This window comes from Anguilla anguilla, chromosome 15 (assembly GCF_013347855.1).
Source record: "Anguilla anguilla isolate fAngAng1 chromosome 15, fAngAng1.pri, whole genome shotgun sequence".
Classification (NCBI taxonomy): domain Eukaryota; kingdom Metazoa; phylum Chordata; class Actinopteri; order Anguilliformes; family Anguillidae; genus Anguilla; species Anguilla anguilla.
The window spans coordinates 28,416,224-28,432,825 of NC_049215.1; the positions used below are offsets into that span (position 1 = coordinate 28,416,224).

The 16,602-nt window shown below is 44.8% G+C and overlaps 3 protein-coding genes and 1 long non-coding RNA gene across 23 annotated transcripts in view; 1 reads left to right on the forward strand and 3 right to left on the reverse strand.

Annotated features, from left to right (window-relative positions):
- The window catches only part of pou2f1b (POU class 2 homeobox 1b), a 28,650-nt gene extending 27,271 nt beyond the window's left edge, over positions 1–1,379 (reverse strand). For 5 of the 14 annotated variants that reach the window (XM_035393182.1, XM_035393184.1, XM_035393179.1 and 2 more), the window contains exon 1: positions 1,232–1,358. In XM_035393182.1, the coding sequence (XP_035249073.1) occupies positions 1,232–1,277 (46 nt within the window). In that variant the 5' untranslated portion in view covers positions 1,278–1,358. Of the gene's footprint in view, positions 1–1,231 lie in introns of all 14 variants that reach the window. The other 9 variants (XM_035393172.1, XM_035393169.1, XM_035393171.1 and 6 more) reach the window with 4 other exon arrangements.
- On the forward strand, positions 1,312–15,318 carry LOC118213930. Its single transcript, XR_004762554.1, has 3 exons — positions 1,312–1,654; positions 8,591–8,685; positions 15,202–15,318. It is a non-coding gene; the product is annotated as an uncharacterized LOC118213930 (long non-coding RNA).
- On the reverse strand, positions 3,602–11,632 carry LOC118213926 (inactive dual specificity phosphatase 27-like). Of its 6 annotated transcripts, XM_035393164.1 has the most exons (7): positions 11,330–11,632; positions 10,149–10,183; positions 9,345–9,483; positions 8,567–8,655; positions 7,876–8,107; positions 7,542–7,759; positions 3,602–6,487 (listed from the first exon to the last, which is right to left on the reverse strand). In XM_035393164.1, the coding sequence occupies exons 3-7, from the start codon at positions 9,455–9,457 to the stop codon at positions 4,599–4,601; spliced, it is 2,541 nt and encodes an 846-aa protein (XP_035249055.1). In that variant the 5' UTR covers positions 9,458–9,483; positions 10,149–10,183; positions 11,330–11,632; the 3' UTR covers positions 3,602–4,598. The 6 variants fall into 6 exon arrangements, with proteins under 6 accessions (XP_035249055.1, XP_035249053.1, XP_035249056.1 ...); XM_035393162.1 differs by lacking the exon at positions 11,330–11,632 and having other exon boundaries at positions 10,149–10,221; XM_035393165.1 differs by lacking the exon at positions 11,330–11,632 and having other exon boundaries at positions 9,345–9,500; positions 10,149–10,206.
- Positions 12,043–16,602, reverse strand: part of LOC118213928 (prolactin receptor-like) — a 28,245-nt gene continuing 23,685 nt past the window's right edge. For both annotated transcript variants that reach the window (XM_035393186.1, XM_035393185.1), the window contains exon 9: positions 12,043–16,182. In XM_035393186.1, coding sequence (XP_035249077.1) covers positions 15,460–16,182 — 723 coding nt within the window. In that variant the 3' untranslated portion in view covers positions 12,043–15,459. The remainder of the gene's footprint in view (positions 16,183–16,602) is intronic.

The following is a 16,602-nucleotide window of genomic DNA, read 5'->3' on the forward strand; positions in this document are numbered from 1 at the left end:
AAGTGTAGAACGCTAAGTTCAAAACAGTTGCATCTGCTGCGATCAGGTCCAAGTTCATGTTTGGAGCTTGGATCTGACGGTTAACAAGCTACTGGTTCTTGTGGAGCATAAAAAATGTATACGTTATGGTTAGCTAAGGTTAGAGCAATAACAAAATCCCACCACCAAACAAAATTATTTGACAATGAATGCGTTTCCATAATCACACACGACTCTTTTAGAAAACATCGGCGACATTTCGACCGTAGCTAGCTTACTAGCCACTCTCCCATCCATGGATGGAAGTAGCTTTGCAGGTAAACTTTTTATCAAAATAAATCAGTGGTTTGTGTATACAGCTTGTTAACACCATGGCAATGTGAAAGTAGCGTAGCTAGCTAGCTTATTATTAAACGCTACTAGTTGGTCAGCCATAAAAAAGGCGTGGAGTGACATGATCTAGCGAACCATTGTTCTTTATGGGAATATTATTCCTGCCTGTAGCTAGCCATCTATGGAGTAACATAGCCAATATAGATAAGTAAAAGATCGCAATGTTAGTTTGTTTGCCAATGTTGCTGAACTCGGCGCCCTCCGGAGGGACGCGCGAATGAATAACCCAACAAGCTGAAAGCCTGCTGCAAAGAGGGCACAAAGGATAGGAGAAATTGGCATATACACATCCCTGCGCCCTTATAATTATACGCAAAGCAAGCCATCCCTTCGAAGATGAGATATTTACAATATGAAAACGATGGCAAAATATGCACGTCTTACTGGCGAGCAAATGAATATGTAAACGCTAGGCTAGGTAATGGTCACGTTGCAATATCAAACACAAAGCACATAGCTAGCATGCTTGCGTTTAGCCTTTGCTAGCTACTCGTGTTTAACATCACCTTTCAGAACATCAGAAAAATCGAAATAAATTACACAACCGTGTCGCTGATTACTAATAAAATATGCAAAATCGTGGTTACTGGGCAGGAATATGAATATGTAACGTGCTCAGTGGGTTCTAATCTCACAAGAAAGAAATTGGTCTTTTTTTCCTTTAAATTTGCCATTGCACTGTCCCAGTTTCCTTGTCGGGGTCTGAGAAATAGGCAACAATCTAGATCTAAATCATAACACTGCATTACTAATAAATTATGTAAAGTTTTTTTGTTTTGATTCTCTCTCGTCCCGATCCAGGTTGAGAGAAAGAGCGTTTGAATATGAATATGAATATGTAAAATGCAGTAATGATTACCTGGTCCCGAACTCTCATGTTGACTCGCTGCTCCTCCATCCGCCATTTTGAATATTTAACCCGAAATCCCAGCCCCGAGATAGAAAACTAGACTCGCGCCACCACAAGAATTTGCATTATGTGTCAGAATATCGTTATTTTTAATTAATAAATACAACACATTCAACCATTGCGTCATGTGCGTCTGGAGCCACTGTCCGGGAATCAAGTGGCACGTGTAATTTAAAATATTTATCTAATTAAAAGGTGAATAGCTGCTTATCGGAAAGAGCTGGTGAAAGTGAGAAACTTCACAGAAAAAAATAAAAGCGAAAAACAACGCAAATTTGGAAAACCCTTTGATAATATTATGCAAAAACATAAGCTTTGCATTTCCGGTATTTACCCCTGGGCGGGAAGTTTTGAATAATTCTGTAGTGAGAGGTAAGCTATCCACGTAAACTTTAAAGTTTTAGGTTGTGGACTTGTTTATCAGAGAAATTATGATGAATGAAGGTTGAACTCGTTGAACTGAAACAAAGCATTTTGCCATGCTCTGTAAAATAACCTGATTCAAACAAACAAAATTCTTAAATTCGGCGTGAACTCTCAGGAGAGCCATTGTGTCCAGAACACATTCATTTGTCAACTAAAGTAGAAATGTTATGGACAAGTGACTTCGCTGTTGCCTTGTGAATTTGAGTGGGATTAGTGAACTTGTAGAGACTTGCAAAGGTCTCCGAACGCGGGTTTGATTTCATGGTGTAAAGTTGGGTTATCTTGCACCATTGAAGACTCGGGCAAATTCAGACATGTTGAAAACAACCAATTTATTATACACGCTACAGTTTTAATGGTAGGCTATCTGTTTGTTCTCGAAAATTCACAAGAACGAAACAATGGCGGAACATTCCCCTGCACATGAAATTGTATAGTCCAACTAATTCAACAAAACCCGAGAAAATTTGTTTTTATTAGGGAACCACCGATAATACCGTTGATAAAAAAAGTGTGTAATAATAGGTAGGCCTGTAACTGAGTAAAGAAAGGACAATATATTATATTATATTATATTATATTATATTATATCTTGTGGTACCTTCTAGCGGTTGTTTTTCCTGCATTTATTGGCCCCTCAGTAACTGCAGTGAGTGAGCCACAGGAAATTATATAGCCTACAAGTCAAAACAATGCATTGATTTGGTCAGGCATAATGGCAGCCCTCGGTAATGAAATGTAATGTCCATATTGTTCTTTTGTCCAAAGAAAGAGATTAAAGACAGGGTCTGAAAAATGTAATATTAAATTTCAGTCACCACAAGAAATGCTGGCAGCCGTTATTAATGTCATGTTTGTCAAAACTGCAGAGCCAGTGCCTCTTACCAGGTGTGTAGATGTGTAGAATGTCACACTAGACCTATAGCTCCAACATAGCTCTACCATTTTACCCTGTAAATACATTGTAGCAATGACAAGCTAAACTATTTTTTAAAAATTGTTAAATGTCAGCAAATATTTTGAAGAGAAATAAAATAGAAGCATTACTTGTGTAAGTATTCAGATCTTTTGGCACCTTTCACCATACAGCTTCACAACAGCTTTAAACATGCACATTTTTCTGGACAGCTTAGCTCTAGCTCTCATTGCTTGGATATAGCTCATGGATGACAGTGTTCAAGTTGTGCAGCAGATTTTCAGTGGGCTTGAGGTGAGGCCACCAAATCACATTTTTATTCTTGAGCCGCTGCACTGTGGCCTTGGATCATTGTTCCACTGAAAGGTGAATGTTTGTACCTGGTTCAGGTCTTCAGAGGACTAAAATTGGTTTACTGCCAGAATTTGGACTGTCCATTTTTCCTTCCATTTGGACTAGTTTCCAAGTGCCTGCCGGTGAGATGTAATCCCATAGCATGCTACTGCCACCGCCATAATTCACACTGTAGGAATGGTGGTACTTGTACAATGTTAGGGTTTTTCCCATTAAAAACTATGTACATTTTGACTAAAAGTTCTGTTTTAGTCCCATCTGAATGTAAAACCTTTCTCCCCACATTTTGGGTGGATCACATTTGTGCTCTCTTGCAAGCCCCATATGGGCTTTGAGATGGGTTTTTAAAGTAATGGCTTCTTTGTTTCCACTGAAGGGCTTAAGAAACCGGGGTGAGGATGAACTGCCAGACAGTTGGAGTTCTCGGGCAGTTTATTGCAAGAGCTCAGGAGAGGAGAGAAACTCATAGAGTGGGCAATGTTTTGACTCTAGCTGTTGTTGTTTCAAAGATAACATAAGATGCAGGGAGTTTTTATTTTTTTAAATGTATTTATTTATTTATTATTTTTTATATTATTATTTTTTATATTATTATTATTATATATATATATATATATTTTTTTTTTTTGTTAACAGAACATCAGTATTCTAACCATGTTTAAATTCTCTAAACAATGGTTAGTCAGTGTTTGCCAAGTTCTTTTACTTGGCAAACATGCACAATATTATGCTCATGTCATATCTCGTGTTCACTGTTTGTCTTTTATACCTGGAATATTACAGCAAAGAAAACATGCCCTAATTTACTATACACTACCATCAATTGACACAACCCAAGACAAATGGCCAATAAAGAAGTATCCTATTCACCTGGTGCCATTTCCTGCACTTTATGAAGTGTTATAAATAAAGTACTCCCTTATTGTTACCATTGTAACCTCTCACATTAAAGTATAAACATGACACAAGACTACTGTATTCTGCACATAAATCATGCTGTGTTAGTAGAACATTTGAACCATGTAGACCACCTGGTCTTAGATTCCTCTTATATAGACAGGAGGGAAAAAAAATAATTGTAATTGACATATATTTGAGAAACCAAACAGGCAAAAAACTATAGGCAACTATTATATTTGTGTCATATTTTCCATTAATGGAATGAATAGGTGTAAGTTAATGAGGTTGTGAGGTTGTCATTTCAATTTCATTATATATAATGTGTAATTATAAAATGTTGTCTATAAAATGGACATTGGGGTTTGTGTGCTTCACACGTTTTCTTCTGTAAGCTTTCAAATCAGTCTTAGTCCCTTGTACTTGTGCGTAAAAAAATTATAAGAGGAAATTAGTTTTATGGGCATTTCAAGGTAATTTTATGTGAAATGGTGTAAATCACTAGTGCCCAAATACCATTTAGTGAATGAAAATGATAACGGCTATCTTACAGCTGCTCTTTGTGTTGTCAATAAACCTAAGGACCTCAAATGAATATGCACACAGTTCCTCAGGTTTTCATTCCAAATAACAAGCTAACAAACAAAACTCATGAGGTTCTCTACTTTCAGAAGATGAAAGAAAGATTTACATTCAAGAAGCTGCAAGCAGTTTTATATAATTTCATCTTCTTGTGGTAATATCACCACCCTGATCCTCATCTGCCTTTGTTGTAGACCTCAGCCTATGCTGACTTGTGCTGGAAGGCCCATCTTCCTCCTTTTCCTTCTTTACTTGCCCTCCTCTCTTTACGTCAGTGTTGCTGTCTTCATGTCCAGAGTAATGTCTGAACTTCCTTTTTACTGTGTAGTCTTGAAGCTCCTCCTTCTCCTCCTGCTCCTCCACGTCAGTGGTATAAGATCTCCGCATTCTAGCGTAGCTTTTGGATTCTGTCAGACTATTGGACAAGAAGTCTTCTGCTGGGAGCAACCTGGGGTGGTGTAGACGTTCTGAATAAGGATCTGGCTGAGATTCACCATTTATGCCACCAGTTTGGAATTGACTGGATGATGGCAGCTGCCTTGCAGCTCTTGGGTGAAATCTTGATTTCCTTTCATGTTCCTGTTGTCCCCTAGCAAATGAGCACTCTGTGGCCTGCTCTTTAAATGAGGAGTGTTTGGAGTTTCGAGGCCTCGCACCCTCAGCATTTAGGCTGTCGGGGTGCATGGAAGGAGTTTTAATGTCTCTCTGCCAACAGCAGCCATTGTTTCTGCTGATCTGATTTCTCTCAATGACAGAGCAACTGGGCCTCCCTGTGAGGCCAGATGGTGTATCCAGTCTTTCACTGACAAAGGCCGGGTTGTATTTGCTTTCGGTCTTTGAAATTCCCGTACTTTGGTCCTCATCATCCTCATCACTTCCCTTTTTCGTTTTCTTCTTTTTGAACAAGGTGCTGCATTTGTTGTCCGCGTCAGTGACCTGACCTGTGCTGAGCTCCATGGTCTCATCCTTATTTTCCGCTCCCATCTTCTTTTGCTGTTTCAGTTTCCAAGTCTGGTAGGCTGTGAGGTCAACGTCTTCCAGCACAGATACCTTGATCTCCTCCCCTTCACTGTCATCCTGCTCATCATTAATGCTTGTCTCTGTGTCTGTGTCCTTCTTATTCCAGCCAAACTGGATCCGCCTCACACGCCATCGCTCAAGAGGTGTCAGTGTGTCCTTATTCTTCACACAGGACCTGTAGAGTGCGCTAGTCTCTGAGAGTAGACTCTTCTCATCCTCCTGCCCACACTTGGTCCTAGTCATGTCGCCCTCACCCTGGTGTCTGCTGCTGTATCTGTTAGTAGCCTCCTTTTCAGTCTCTCTGAGTCGCTGTCTCCCCATGTCAGCATAGGTGCTTTCTACAGTGGATACGGGGTCTGGCTGTGTGTGGCGGCCCATCCCTCTGGTGCCCACCTGTTCCTTCAGGGCCTGGACGTCTACACTGCAGACACTCTCCAAATCCTCTGGAAGGTGGTGGCAGCTTCCTGCCGGGAGTGACTCCTCATGTTCTCTCCGTAGCTGTGCCCGCCACCAGTGTTCACTCCGGTACCTCTCGTTCCTTTGCTGCCACTCGCGGATCGTGCGCTTGTTGTCATCTTCTACTTCCTGCTCATTGGGCAGAGTTGGGGCCTGGTCCTCCCTCTGCTGGTCGTGTTCTGCCAGGGCACGCCTCTGGGTTACGGGTGCCGCACTGCTCGTCTCACTCTTGCCATCCTCCTCCTCGTCCGCGACCGTGGAAAGTGCTTCGGCACCCAGGACACTCCGTCCCTCTTCCTGGCTAGCGTCTGCCTCGATAGCAGAGCCCTGGCTGAGAGTATCGCTGTGCTGCTCGTCCTCGTCTCTCTCCTGCAGCAGGGCTTCGTTCAGCTGGCGCAGCTGCTTCAGGAAGCCCTCGTTAGGGCAGATGGGCCGCTTCCTACGCAGTGCCAGCAGGGCCTCCATGACGGTCATGTGATGGAAGATCATGAGGTAGGCAGCAACAAGAACTGCCGAGCGACTGATTCCCATGACTGAGTTCACCAGCACCTTTCCTACAGGGGGTGAGAGAGAGAGAGACACCAGGTTGCACTGAGCACCCCTTTTATTGTATACCCTGAATTGTATTTGAGAAAAAAAAAAACATCACAGAAGTTCTTATATTTTTATATTTGATCAATTTCAGTCCTTTAGCACTGGACAAGTTATTGATTTTGTTTCCTCGGCTCATCACTTAATTAATCACCTACTCACAGCAGAATCACTTCTGATGGTGAAATCAAACCTTAAAAATGTCCAAAACACCTCACTGCAATTTACATCAAATTTTCTACGGTCAATTAACTGCACTCTGGGGGCTACATTACCCTTGTATGGCCAAATCATCTGCTTAGAGCTAATGGAACAATGCTGATACATTAGTGGGGATGGAACACCAGGTCTTATAGACATAGGGCCAGTTTCACAGACACAAATTAAGTCTAGTCCTAGGTTGAATTCAATTTTGAATGGAGATTCTCCATACAAAACTCAGTTTAGTCCAGGACTAAGATTAATCTGACTGAAATTGGTTCTTGAGTTCTCTACAAAGCTGGCAGGGTCGTTGCATCCCAGCACTTAGCCTAGCTCTGGTGGCCAGATGGCAGTGTTCTGTAATGGAACTTGGAATCAGTCAGTTACTTCAACCTGCTGACATTACTGAAAATTGTTTAATATATCGCAAGAACAAAAATCCTTTTTATGGAGGAGTGGCAGTAGGTTCGGGAGCCTTTCAATTTGCAACAGAATTACCTCTAATAAATCGGCCGGCTCTTTGGGAAAAATCAATATGATTCTGATGTTAACTGTGCATCCCAGCGATCAGCTGCATAGCTGTCCCTCTGTGACAGTGTCCATTCAGGAGTGTACTAACTAGTTCATGCATTCTTTGTGCTGCAGTCAGCCAGAGGATTGCACACACTATCTGGTTGCAGCACCTGCATCAGGGTTGATTAGCCCAGCAGACACTACGGCCCTATAGGACCAGGTCTCGCTATATAGGTGTTTCAGGGTTCCTACTCCTCCAGTCACCAAGGAGGGCTCTTTCTGGCCCCTAACCTCCGCTCTCACCCTTATGTGTTAGCAGGGCCTCATCCAGGAACTCAGCGGCCTTGCGGAAGTGTGGAGAGATGTCCACATATGGGAAGTCATCCACCTCAACGGCGTGGTATCGGATGTTCATGTCCTTGTAGAAACCTTTGCCCGTGTATACACCTGTACCATGGGCTGCGTTCAATATGTGGGTGATTCCCATCCGTTTCAGGCGTGACTTGTTAACCGCTACAGTTCTGCAAAGCGGACATGTATCCAGGCAACATGATGCAAAGGAAATACATCCTCAACAACATCTCTCCATGACATTAAAAATGCCACTCTACGTAGCACTGCTTCCAAGGTTACTCACTTTTCAGCAATGAAGATGCTGGGCCACACCTCATCAGCGGGGTTGAAGGGTGCCTCCAGTCGGTCTTGCACCATGGCTCGCTGAATGTCCAGCACGCAGGGGGTGTTGTAAGAGCTGGTGTCATCCATCATGTCCTTCACACGGTTGTACAGATCCTCCACCATTAGCTGCCTGGCTGACTCGAGCATGCTCTCTGGAACTGGCTTCACCTTGATTGCTCGTGGCTTCAGCTCTGAGTAGAAAGAAGCACTGAGAATGACAGATGCTAACGTCTCTGACTGTTGACTAGTAGTCTGACTACTGACCACTTGATGTGGTGCTTAGGTGGCAATTAGTCGCCTAAGTGCTATATGACAGTCATCAGTGATTGGCTTAACTTGTGGAGATGTAAAATCATATGTTGAACCACATGCTTATGATGTCATAGAGATAAATCGGGAGACCCATCACCCAGCAAACCACACTTCTGAATGACTCTCACACGTGGGGTCGCAGAAGCATGAAACTGGGGCCGTTAAATGATCTTTCAAACATCATATTCTGCAGACAGATTTTGGCAGTTTACTTTATGTTGTGTTGTGATTGAGATCAGGGGTTTTAAGGTATAAATTGGCACATTGTGAGTCTAAAATAACAATGATGCCTGTGTTGAAATGCCACTGTGCTTATCGGCTGGTTATTAATACCTCACCCTCACGGATAATCTTTCTGGCAGCCACTGCAGACGAGAGGTGAATGGGTTCCAGGAAGATGGTCTCCGTTTCTGAAATCGCTGAGAACCTGCAGTGGTGAGGGAACAGTGAAGAAGAGGTCAGTGTTGCTGTCATTATTCCCTATCTAATAGGGATTGATTTAGACTTTGGATACCAAGTGAGTTAAGTCTCTGGCCAATCAATGGCATAATCAGTCGAACTATCTGGTAGAAAAGAAAACCAGCAGTACTACTGGCCTCGAGGGCCAGATTTGAGTAGCCCTGTTGTATGTAGTGGTACTGCGATAGGCTGCAGTAACCAAGAGATTTTAATTACCTTCTTTGCTCCTGAGTAGATCCCAAATTATGCAAATGTTGTATACGATATGCTGTACGTTATACTGCCAGCAATGACACAGTTGGATACGGCTAATATGATCAGACATGTGACTATCAGTCTACACAGGCCAAAGGAAAGGTACATTAGAGTAGTGCATAAATTAGTTACATGTTGTTTTCATTATTGCTAGTGGCCAGTTTGCCATTTAGTCCTACTCTCGTGATAAAAAAAATGGCACAAGGAACACCTGGATCATATTTACTTGGTATATAATTTCCACCATAGAGCATGTTTATAGACCTAGCAGATACAGATGATGTAAAAACATGCACCTTGCAGCATGCTCTTGGAACCTTGTTAGTACGCAAGGCATTAGTATGCGAGTGCTATGTGTATCAGCCATATTAAACGTTAACAAGCAGGGTCTGGTGTACTGACCTGCTGGGGGAAGGACAGCGTAGATAGTGGGACTGAATGTCCCTGATATTGGCCCTGCTGTCTTCCGGTACCACCTGATCTGTGTCATCTTCGTTATTCCCCCCAGAAGCCATGGCAAGCCTGTCTCCTCAAATGGGTACTGGAGAAATGCATATACTGTCAATAAATGAGCACAGTAAATACATACTATATACACACATAGATAGTCACCCACGGAAAGGCAAAGACAGATCCTCAAGAATTACCCACGCAAACAGAAATTAATTAAGTTTTGTATCTGTCCTGCATATCATTTGACCGATAAAAGCCTGAGATAGCCTTTCCTGTGAGAAATGACACACCCCCAATCAGAATGACTAATCAGTTTTAGTTTGCATTTATCAAAGCAGAGACAAAGCAGAGAGAGAACATTTACAAACAAAGCCAGGGCATTTTAAACAGGTTATTTGAGTTTTTTTTTGTGCGATACTCACACACAGTCGGTTACCTTTGGCTGCTATTTCAGTGAACTGAAACACTGTGTCTCAACCCAGCCCGGATTGGCCCACAGGACACGCAGACAGCGTGTAGCGTGTTGATGTGTGTATTTATAGTGACTGAGACAGCTGCAGACGAGCTGTACGATTTGCCCAAGGGCTGGGCTGAAGACAAAGCCACAAGGCTCAAGGGCCGTCGGGACTTTTGTCCCAACCTTCAAATCCACTCCTCGGCTCCAGTTCCCCTCAAATCAGATTTGACCCCCGCCCCCCTTCCCTCCCCTCCCCTCCCAAAAGCACAATACCTGTCCCCTCTCATTTTTTTTACCTGAGGGTCCACAGCAGGGCTTCTGTTCTTCAAATCTGTGTAAAGGGAGGTAGAGAGAGAAACAGAGACCGAGAGAGAGAGAGAGAGAGAGAGAGCAAGGATGAGCGATGTGGGTGAGGGGTGGTGGGGGCGGGGGGGTCATTCCTAAACTTAGTGGTTTCTCTGATTGGCAGCTCCAGTGGGAGGTCCTTTCCCATCAGCCCCCTCCCCTGACATCTGAGAGCGGCGTGACACCGTTTGGCCTGTCTGGGATATTAACCCCTTGAGTTCTGCAGTGCCAAGCCGTTCTCGTAGCCCCTCTCATTGCACGTGCGCGCACACACACAGAGACACACACACACACACAGACACACACCCACAGACACACACACACACACACACAATACTCTAGAGGTGTTTATTTATGAGGCCAGCATTGGCAAAGTATTTCAACCGTTTATTACCTGCATTGTTATTGTTACATTAAATCAACTGAGCTGAATCATGACAGAATTCAAAATGCCTGCTTCCCCACAGTACTTATTCAGCCACATACAGAACATTTAAGACATTTAATTTAAAAAGAGAAATGACTTGTGAGGAGAAATCTTTTTACAGAAAAATATTTTCCATATACTGGGCTTTTTATCCTAACATTATTGTACAGTGAAAATTGATGATTACACATGGGAATCTGTCTTGGAAAACACAGCATATTTTAACTAAGTAATAAAGGCATATACCTAGTCAAACAATCTGACATGAAATGCATACGGTGCCTCTTTTAAATGGAAATTTGGGAACAACATATCCTGCAATTGTGGTGCTTGCAATTTGTCCATATGTTCTAAACCTTTCTGGTTGCTTTGAAAATGTGGGGGAGAAATCCGTGCCCTGTTATTCACACCTCTACGCTGCTACTCGGCTGCAGATTTTTAGGATACTCCTGTCAGTTTTTTAAAACTGTATTCCACCAGACAGGCAATATCAAAACAGTAATATTAGAGAAGCAGAATCTCACAGTGGCCCTGGTAAAAGCAGGGAGGAGGTTCATGAACATTCAAGGTCAGTAGCTTGTGTTGCACCAGAAATGTCTGAAAGGTGCATTGCCTACGGTGTGCAGTCGATAGTACAGAACTGCAGTCTAGCCCAGTCAGATGAAGAAAATCGACCGCACTCTGCACCTCAGGAGTAAAACATACCGGACTGATGCTTAAGCCGTGTCCATCTCATACTCTTGAACTTTGTGAGATCAACTTTCAGAGCCCCTTTTCATGAGTGGACTACAGGAAACCATCTGCTTACTGTGCAGCTCACCTGTATGTGACTTCACCGGAGAAAGCAGTTCTCTCTCTCTCTCTGCCTAATCCACACAATGCAGCCCTCGGTGTACCAAAAACTGTGTATTGTAGAGCCCCACTCACTCAAATCTCAATTTTAAAGAGTCCTCTTCCTCGTGCAAACTCCACTTTGTAAAGTCATCTTCCTTGAGACAACTCCAATTTATGAAGTCCTCTTCCTCATGAGAACCCCACTTTATGAAGTCCTTTTGCCTGTGAAAACCCCACTCTTTAGACTCCTCTTCCTCATGCAAAGTCCTCTCATTCCTGGGCCAAGGGACGTGCAGACTGTTTTCTCTGTGTGACACAATGAGGAGAGCGCTGCTTTATCTTCTGCTCACAGTGGCTTTGGGGCTATATTAATAATCTGTGGAATGCATTCTTACCAATCAGCCCTGTGTCTGCACACACACATGCACGCACACACACACACACACGCACAGACACACATTCAGTCCTCTGTATGTACATTTTAACACACTGCAGACTACACACTTTCAATGCAGTGTGTTTTTTTGGGCTGTGCACTTTGTGTGTGTGTGAGGAGGGAGTTGTGTCTAAAAAGACAGACAGACTCTTGCAGACTTCAGGATTTATTCAGGACACGTGAAAGTTCATCCACCACATCAAAGTGCTCAGATCAGAATAGAGAAGGTAAGAGACAGGTTGTATTTGAAAACTTCACAAAATTATACACAGCTCCTGACAGAACACCACTGTCCGGTTTTTGGACAATGCATGAGAGTGGTGCTGGCTGGCGGCTTTGAGACTTCTGGTCTGGTGTTGGGGGTGAAGGCATGTTTGTAGAAGAGAGCCACCATAATTTTTGGAATGTGGAGGGGGGGGGGGGGTGGCGGTGGGATTATGGAATTGATGGGAATGAACATTGCTGAGAGAATGGTGTTGACGGGATCTTTAGGAATGAGGTTTTGCTGCTGGGTCTGTCAGGGCAGTTAGAAACATGTTTGAAAAACCCCACACAGATTAAGGCACTAGTGCAAGATTCTTGATACAGGCCTCTTGGTACTACGCTGTTGTGTATGGACCAGCCTCCTGGCCTGGGAACAAATCCAGACTGTGCCAGTGCCGACTGTGGCCAGGAGCTCCACAGGGCGACACGCAATTGGCATGGGATGGAAGTGGTCAGGGTTCCATGTTCATCGCTATCTAATGACCCCTGCTGGTCTATGGTGCACCTGTGAATTGCAGTTAAAACAGCATTGGAAAGGTGTTCCTCCAACACCTTGCGACACCACGCGTTTCGGAGAAGAACGGTGGACGTCTACACTCTCCCGATTCGGCAGTGGGGTTCGCGCATGAACGCGGCTGCAGTTGCTGGTAACTGTACATTCCAAATTTTGGTGGGAATCTGATATACTCAGCCTCACTTTGGGCACCAAATTTATTCTTTAAAAAAATCCCAATACAGCAGACCTGCAAAATGTGCATACACTCTTAGAAAGCGCTGATCCCATAAATAGTCTCATCCTTTTTTTTTCTCGCACGCTCACTGGCACTGGATGAGATTAGTTGGATTAGCTGGTGTCATATCTGGGCTTTAGGGGCAGAATCTGTCTGGGGCAGAAAAGCACTAAGAGCCTGGGGTAACACACGACAGGCACACAACATAACAGCTTCACTGGAGACTGGAATACCGTTCACAGTTCACGTCATTTAAAACTGTACATCTTGACAGACCAACACAAAGCAATTTTTTTAGCCTACCAACACAGTTGCAATATATACAATGCGAACACAGTGACTCTATCTCAGATTCAAAAAACAGCTTATCTGTCTCAAGTGTGGGAAGGGAGTTTTTTTGATCTGAAATGGATGCCGACGCAAGGATTTTGCGTCAAATTCAGAATCTAAGGCAGCAGTCTTAAAAGCACATGAAAGCACAAACCAAAATAAGAGAATCTATTTGTCAGTGTTGTTCAAGTCCACAGCTGCAAAACTCCCAAGATTACTAGTAGCACTACATGTGCTTTCATTCTGTCTGGAATGCATACGCTACACCCTCACACACACACCAAACACATAAACACCGCACACACACATGCACACACGTGCACATACACACCACAAACACACCACACGCACACACCACATACACACCACACACACATACGCACGTGCACTCGCACACAAACTGTACACGTACACACACACACACACTTGCACGCGTGCAAATGCACGTACGCGCGCACGTACACGCATGCACGAATACACACAAACGTATGCACGCACGCATATGCACACACACACACACACACACACACAGACACTCTTCAGCTACATGAAACCTGCTTCTGTCCAGCATGTTTAAATGCATTAAGCAAATTAGAATGATTGGAACAGCAGATCCATCTCCCCGATAAAGGAATGTGTCCTCCCAAGTTTATCACATGTCCTCTGCTGCCTTTCCGATTGGAACAGTCCATCCTCCGTCTTTCTCGGGGTGTGATGCCTTAATTTTTTTTCCAGAGTCCGCCCCCCACCCGCTTTGAAGCAAACTCAAATGTCACACTTTCCCAGTTGTCCTTGGCTTGGATGTGGAATGATGAAATAAGACTAAAAACCCTGTTTTACATTAAAAGAAGCAAGTCCGCCTCGGCTCTGACCCTGGAGAACAGTCACACAGGTCTCTGTGATTCCTCCTAGCGCCAATTCACAGCTGGTCACACTTCTACTGGCCAGCATCAATTTCAGATCAGCCACATTTTGCCTCCTACAGTGCAGTCAACTCTGCAAACTGCGAAGGCGAAGTCTTGTTTGAGCTGTCGTGACACTTATGGCCAGTAGGGGGCAGTGTGAGTGAGAACTTTCCATTTTCAGCACTTATTGTCTACATGCTGACATCTGAGGATCATATGAGGATGCGTTCTATATATATATACGCACACCTATGTAAAAACACAAGCATAGAAAGCAGGTCGTTTTTTTTTTGTTTGTTGTCAAAATGGTCACGCATGTTCACCATCTTGTGTCTTGGACTGCACCAGTCTGGCGCGATTAAAAAGAGGTAGAATTGGGGGGTGCTCCAAATTGGCTCACAATTCAACCGCGAGTTGCTCCCAAAGGCTACCATGGACAGTGGACTTTTATTCCAATAACAAGAGCAAGGAATGCAAGGAGTGTGTGCGTGTGTGTGTGTGTGTGTGTGTGCGTGTGTGTGTCTATAAACAATATGAAAGCAATAAAACGAGAGGAAATGACACTATAATCTCAGGTGTACCTTTGCAGGAATAAAAAATGGAACTGCTTTTAGCAATACCATGAAGACAGTGACAGTGAACTTAAACTGGGGTCTCAGCATCACCCACAGTCACAGTTTGTGGGTGATGCAAACATTAGCCTTTCAGGTTAAATGCAGAGCACCTAAGTTACAGTATTCAGTTATATGCTGCTGTATTTTTGTGTAAAATTAACAAACAAGATCACCCCATCACCCCAGCAACTGGAGACCTAGAGAAACAGAACTACAACAAGGCAAGACGAGCCGCAGAGCAAACTAATCTCTTACCCTGAACAGAATGATGGTGGTTAGCAGCAGTAGAGATCAGTGTACTGCATTAAGGCTGACAGAAAGTGCCTTAGCTCTTTCCGTAAGTGTGCAGAAGAATGTGCCCGCAGTCAGTGTTGCCATAATTTGGCAAATTTTAAAAAGGAAAGGAGACACAAAAATCTAGGATATTGCCCCTGAGACAACCCCATCTGTGCATCTCTTGCAGCAGTGTCGCGAAAACCAGAACATCGGTCAAGATGTCAACGGGCTCCAGATCTCACTGAGAAAAACAACCAGAGATAATGGAACTAATTACTGGTGTGTCCGTGTGTGTGTGTGTGTGCGTGTTTGTATCTGTGTGTGTGCGTGTGTGTTTGTGTGTGTATGTGCATGTGCATGCTTGCGTGTGTGCGTTTGTGTGTGTTTGTGTGTGCGTGTGCACGTGTGTGAGTGTGTGAGTGTGTGTGTGCTTAAATATGTGTGCTCAGGGCTCAGCCCCCTCAGTCACAGCTGGCAGTGAGGGGGCAGGTATCTGACTCTGCTCTGAGCACAGCGCCTCCTCCTGTCCATCTCCCTGCGCTGCGGCCACATCCACAGGCCGGTCCCTCAGATGCTTCAGGTCCTCCATGGTAGTGTAACAGCCCCCCACCTGTCCCCCCGGGGGCCCCGCGGTACCTCCCGTGCTGACCGGCGTCACGTCCTCCGCCAGCGCCCTCTGCTGGGCCTTGTCCATGACCAGCTGGCCCCTCTCCTCGGCCCCGCCCTTCTCCGCGCCCTCTTTCAGCTGCGTGAGGGGCGTGGCTCCGACGTGGGCGGGCCTGCAGGGCACCAGCTGGACGGCCCCGCTCGTGTTGACCCCGTTCACGCAGGTGTAGAAGTCCATGGCCTGGGCGGGGCCCGGGGCCACGGCGTAGCCGCGAGGGTCCGCGCAGGGCCACGGCCAGGCGGAGCTCTCCACCGGGGCCTGGGGCGGGACCTCGCAGTACGGGGACGAGCCCTGCTGCACCTGCTGGTCCGCTGGAATGGCGGCCGGCTGGCCGTCGGGAGCGAACTGACCGACCTTCTCGGACACTTTCGCCAGAGGGCTCCCCTTCAGGGACTGGCCCTCATCCGTGGTCACGTGGAGCCAGCTTTCTGCGCAGTACTGCGGGGGGCTGTAGCCATGGAACGATTTGAAGAGACGGGTTATCTCATCCATCCTCCCATTCTGTGAAACAGAGATAATAGCAGTGATATTAATAAAAATATGCGAAAGGTAACAGATAACCGACACCGCTGAGAGAGATAATATTCATAATTACGACACGCAGAATAATACGTAGAAATAGTCTTGCGCTGTTTTGGTTCCTACACCATTTTGGACATGGGCACTCATTGGTATGCTGATGAGTGTGTATGTAAGCAGGTGTCAGGGTGCACTGATGTGTGTGTATGGGCTTGTGTGAGTGTTTGCATGCACAAAAGCATCCACGCACACACACACACTTTTGTGTATGCGAGTGTTTGTCTAGGCCAAAGGAATGAAATGCCCAGAGAGCTGGCTCTGATGAAGAGGAAGATCGGAATGCCCAGAGAGGTGGCTCTGATGAAGAGGAAGGTTGAAAAGCCCAGAGAGATGGCTCTGATG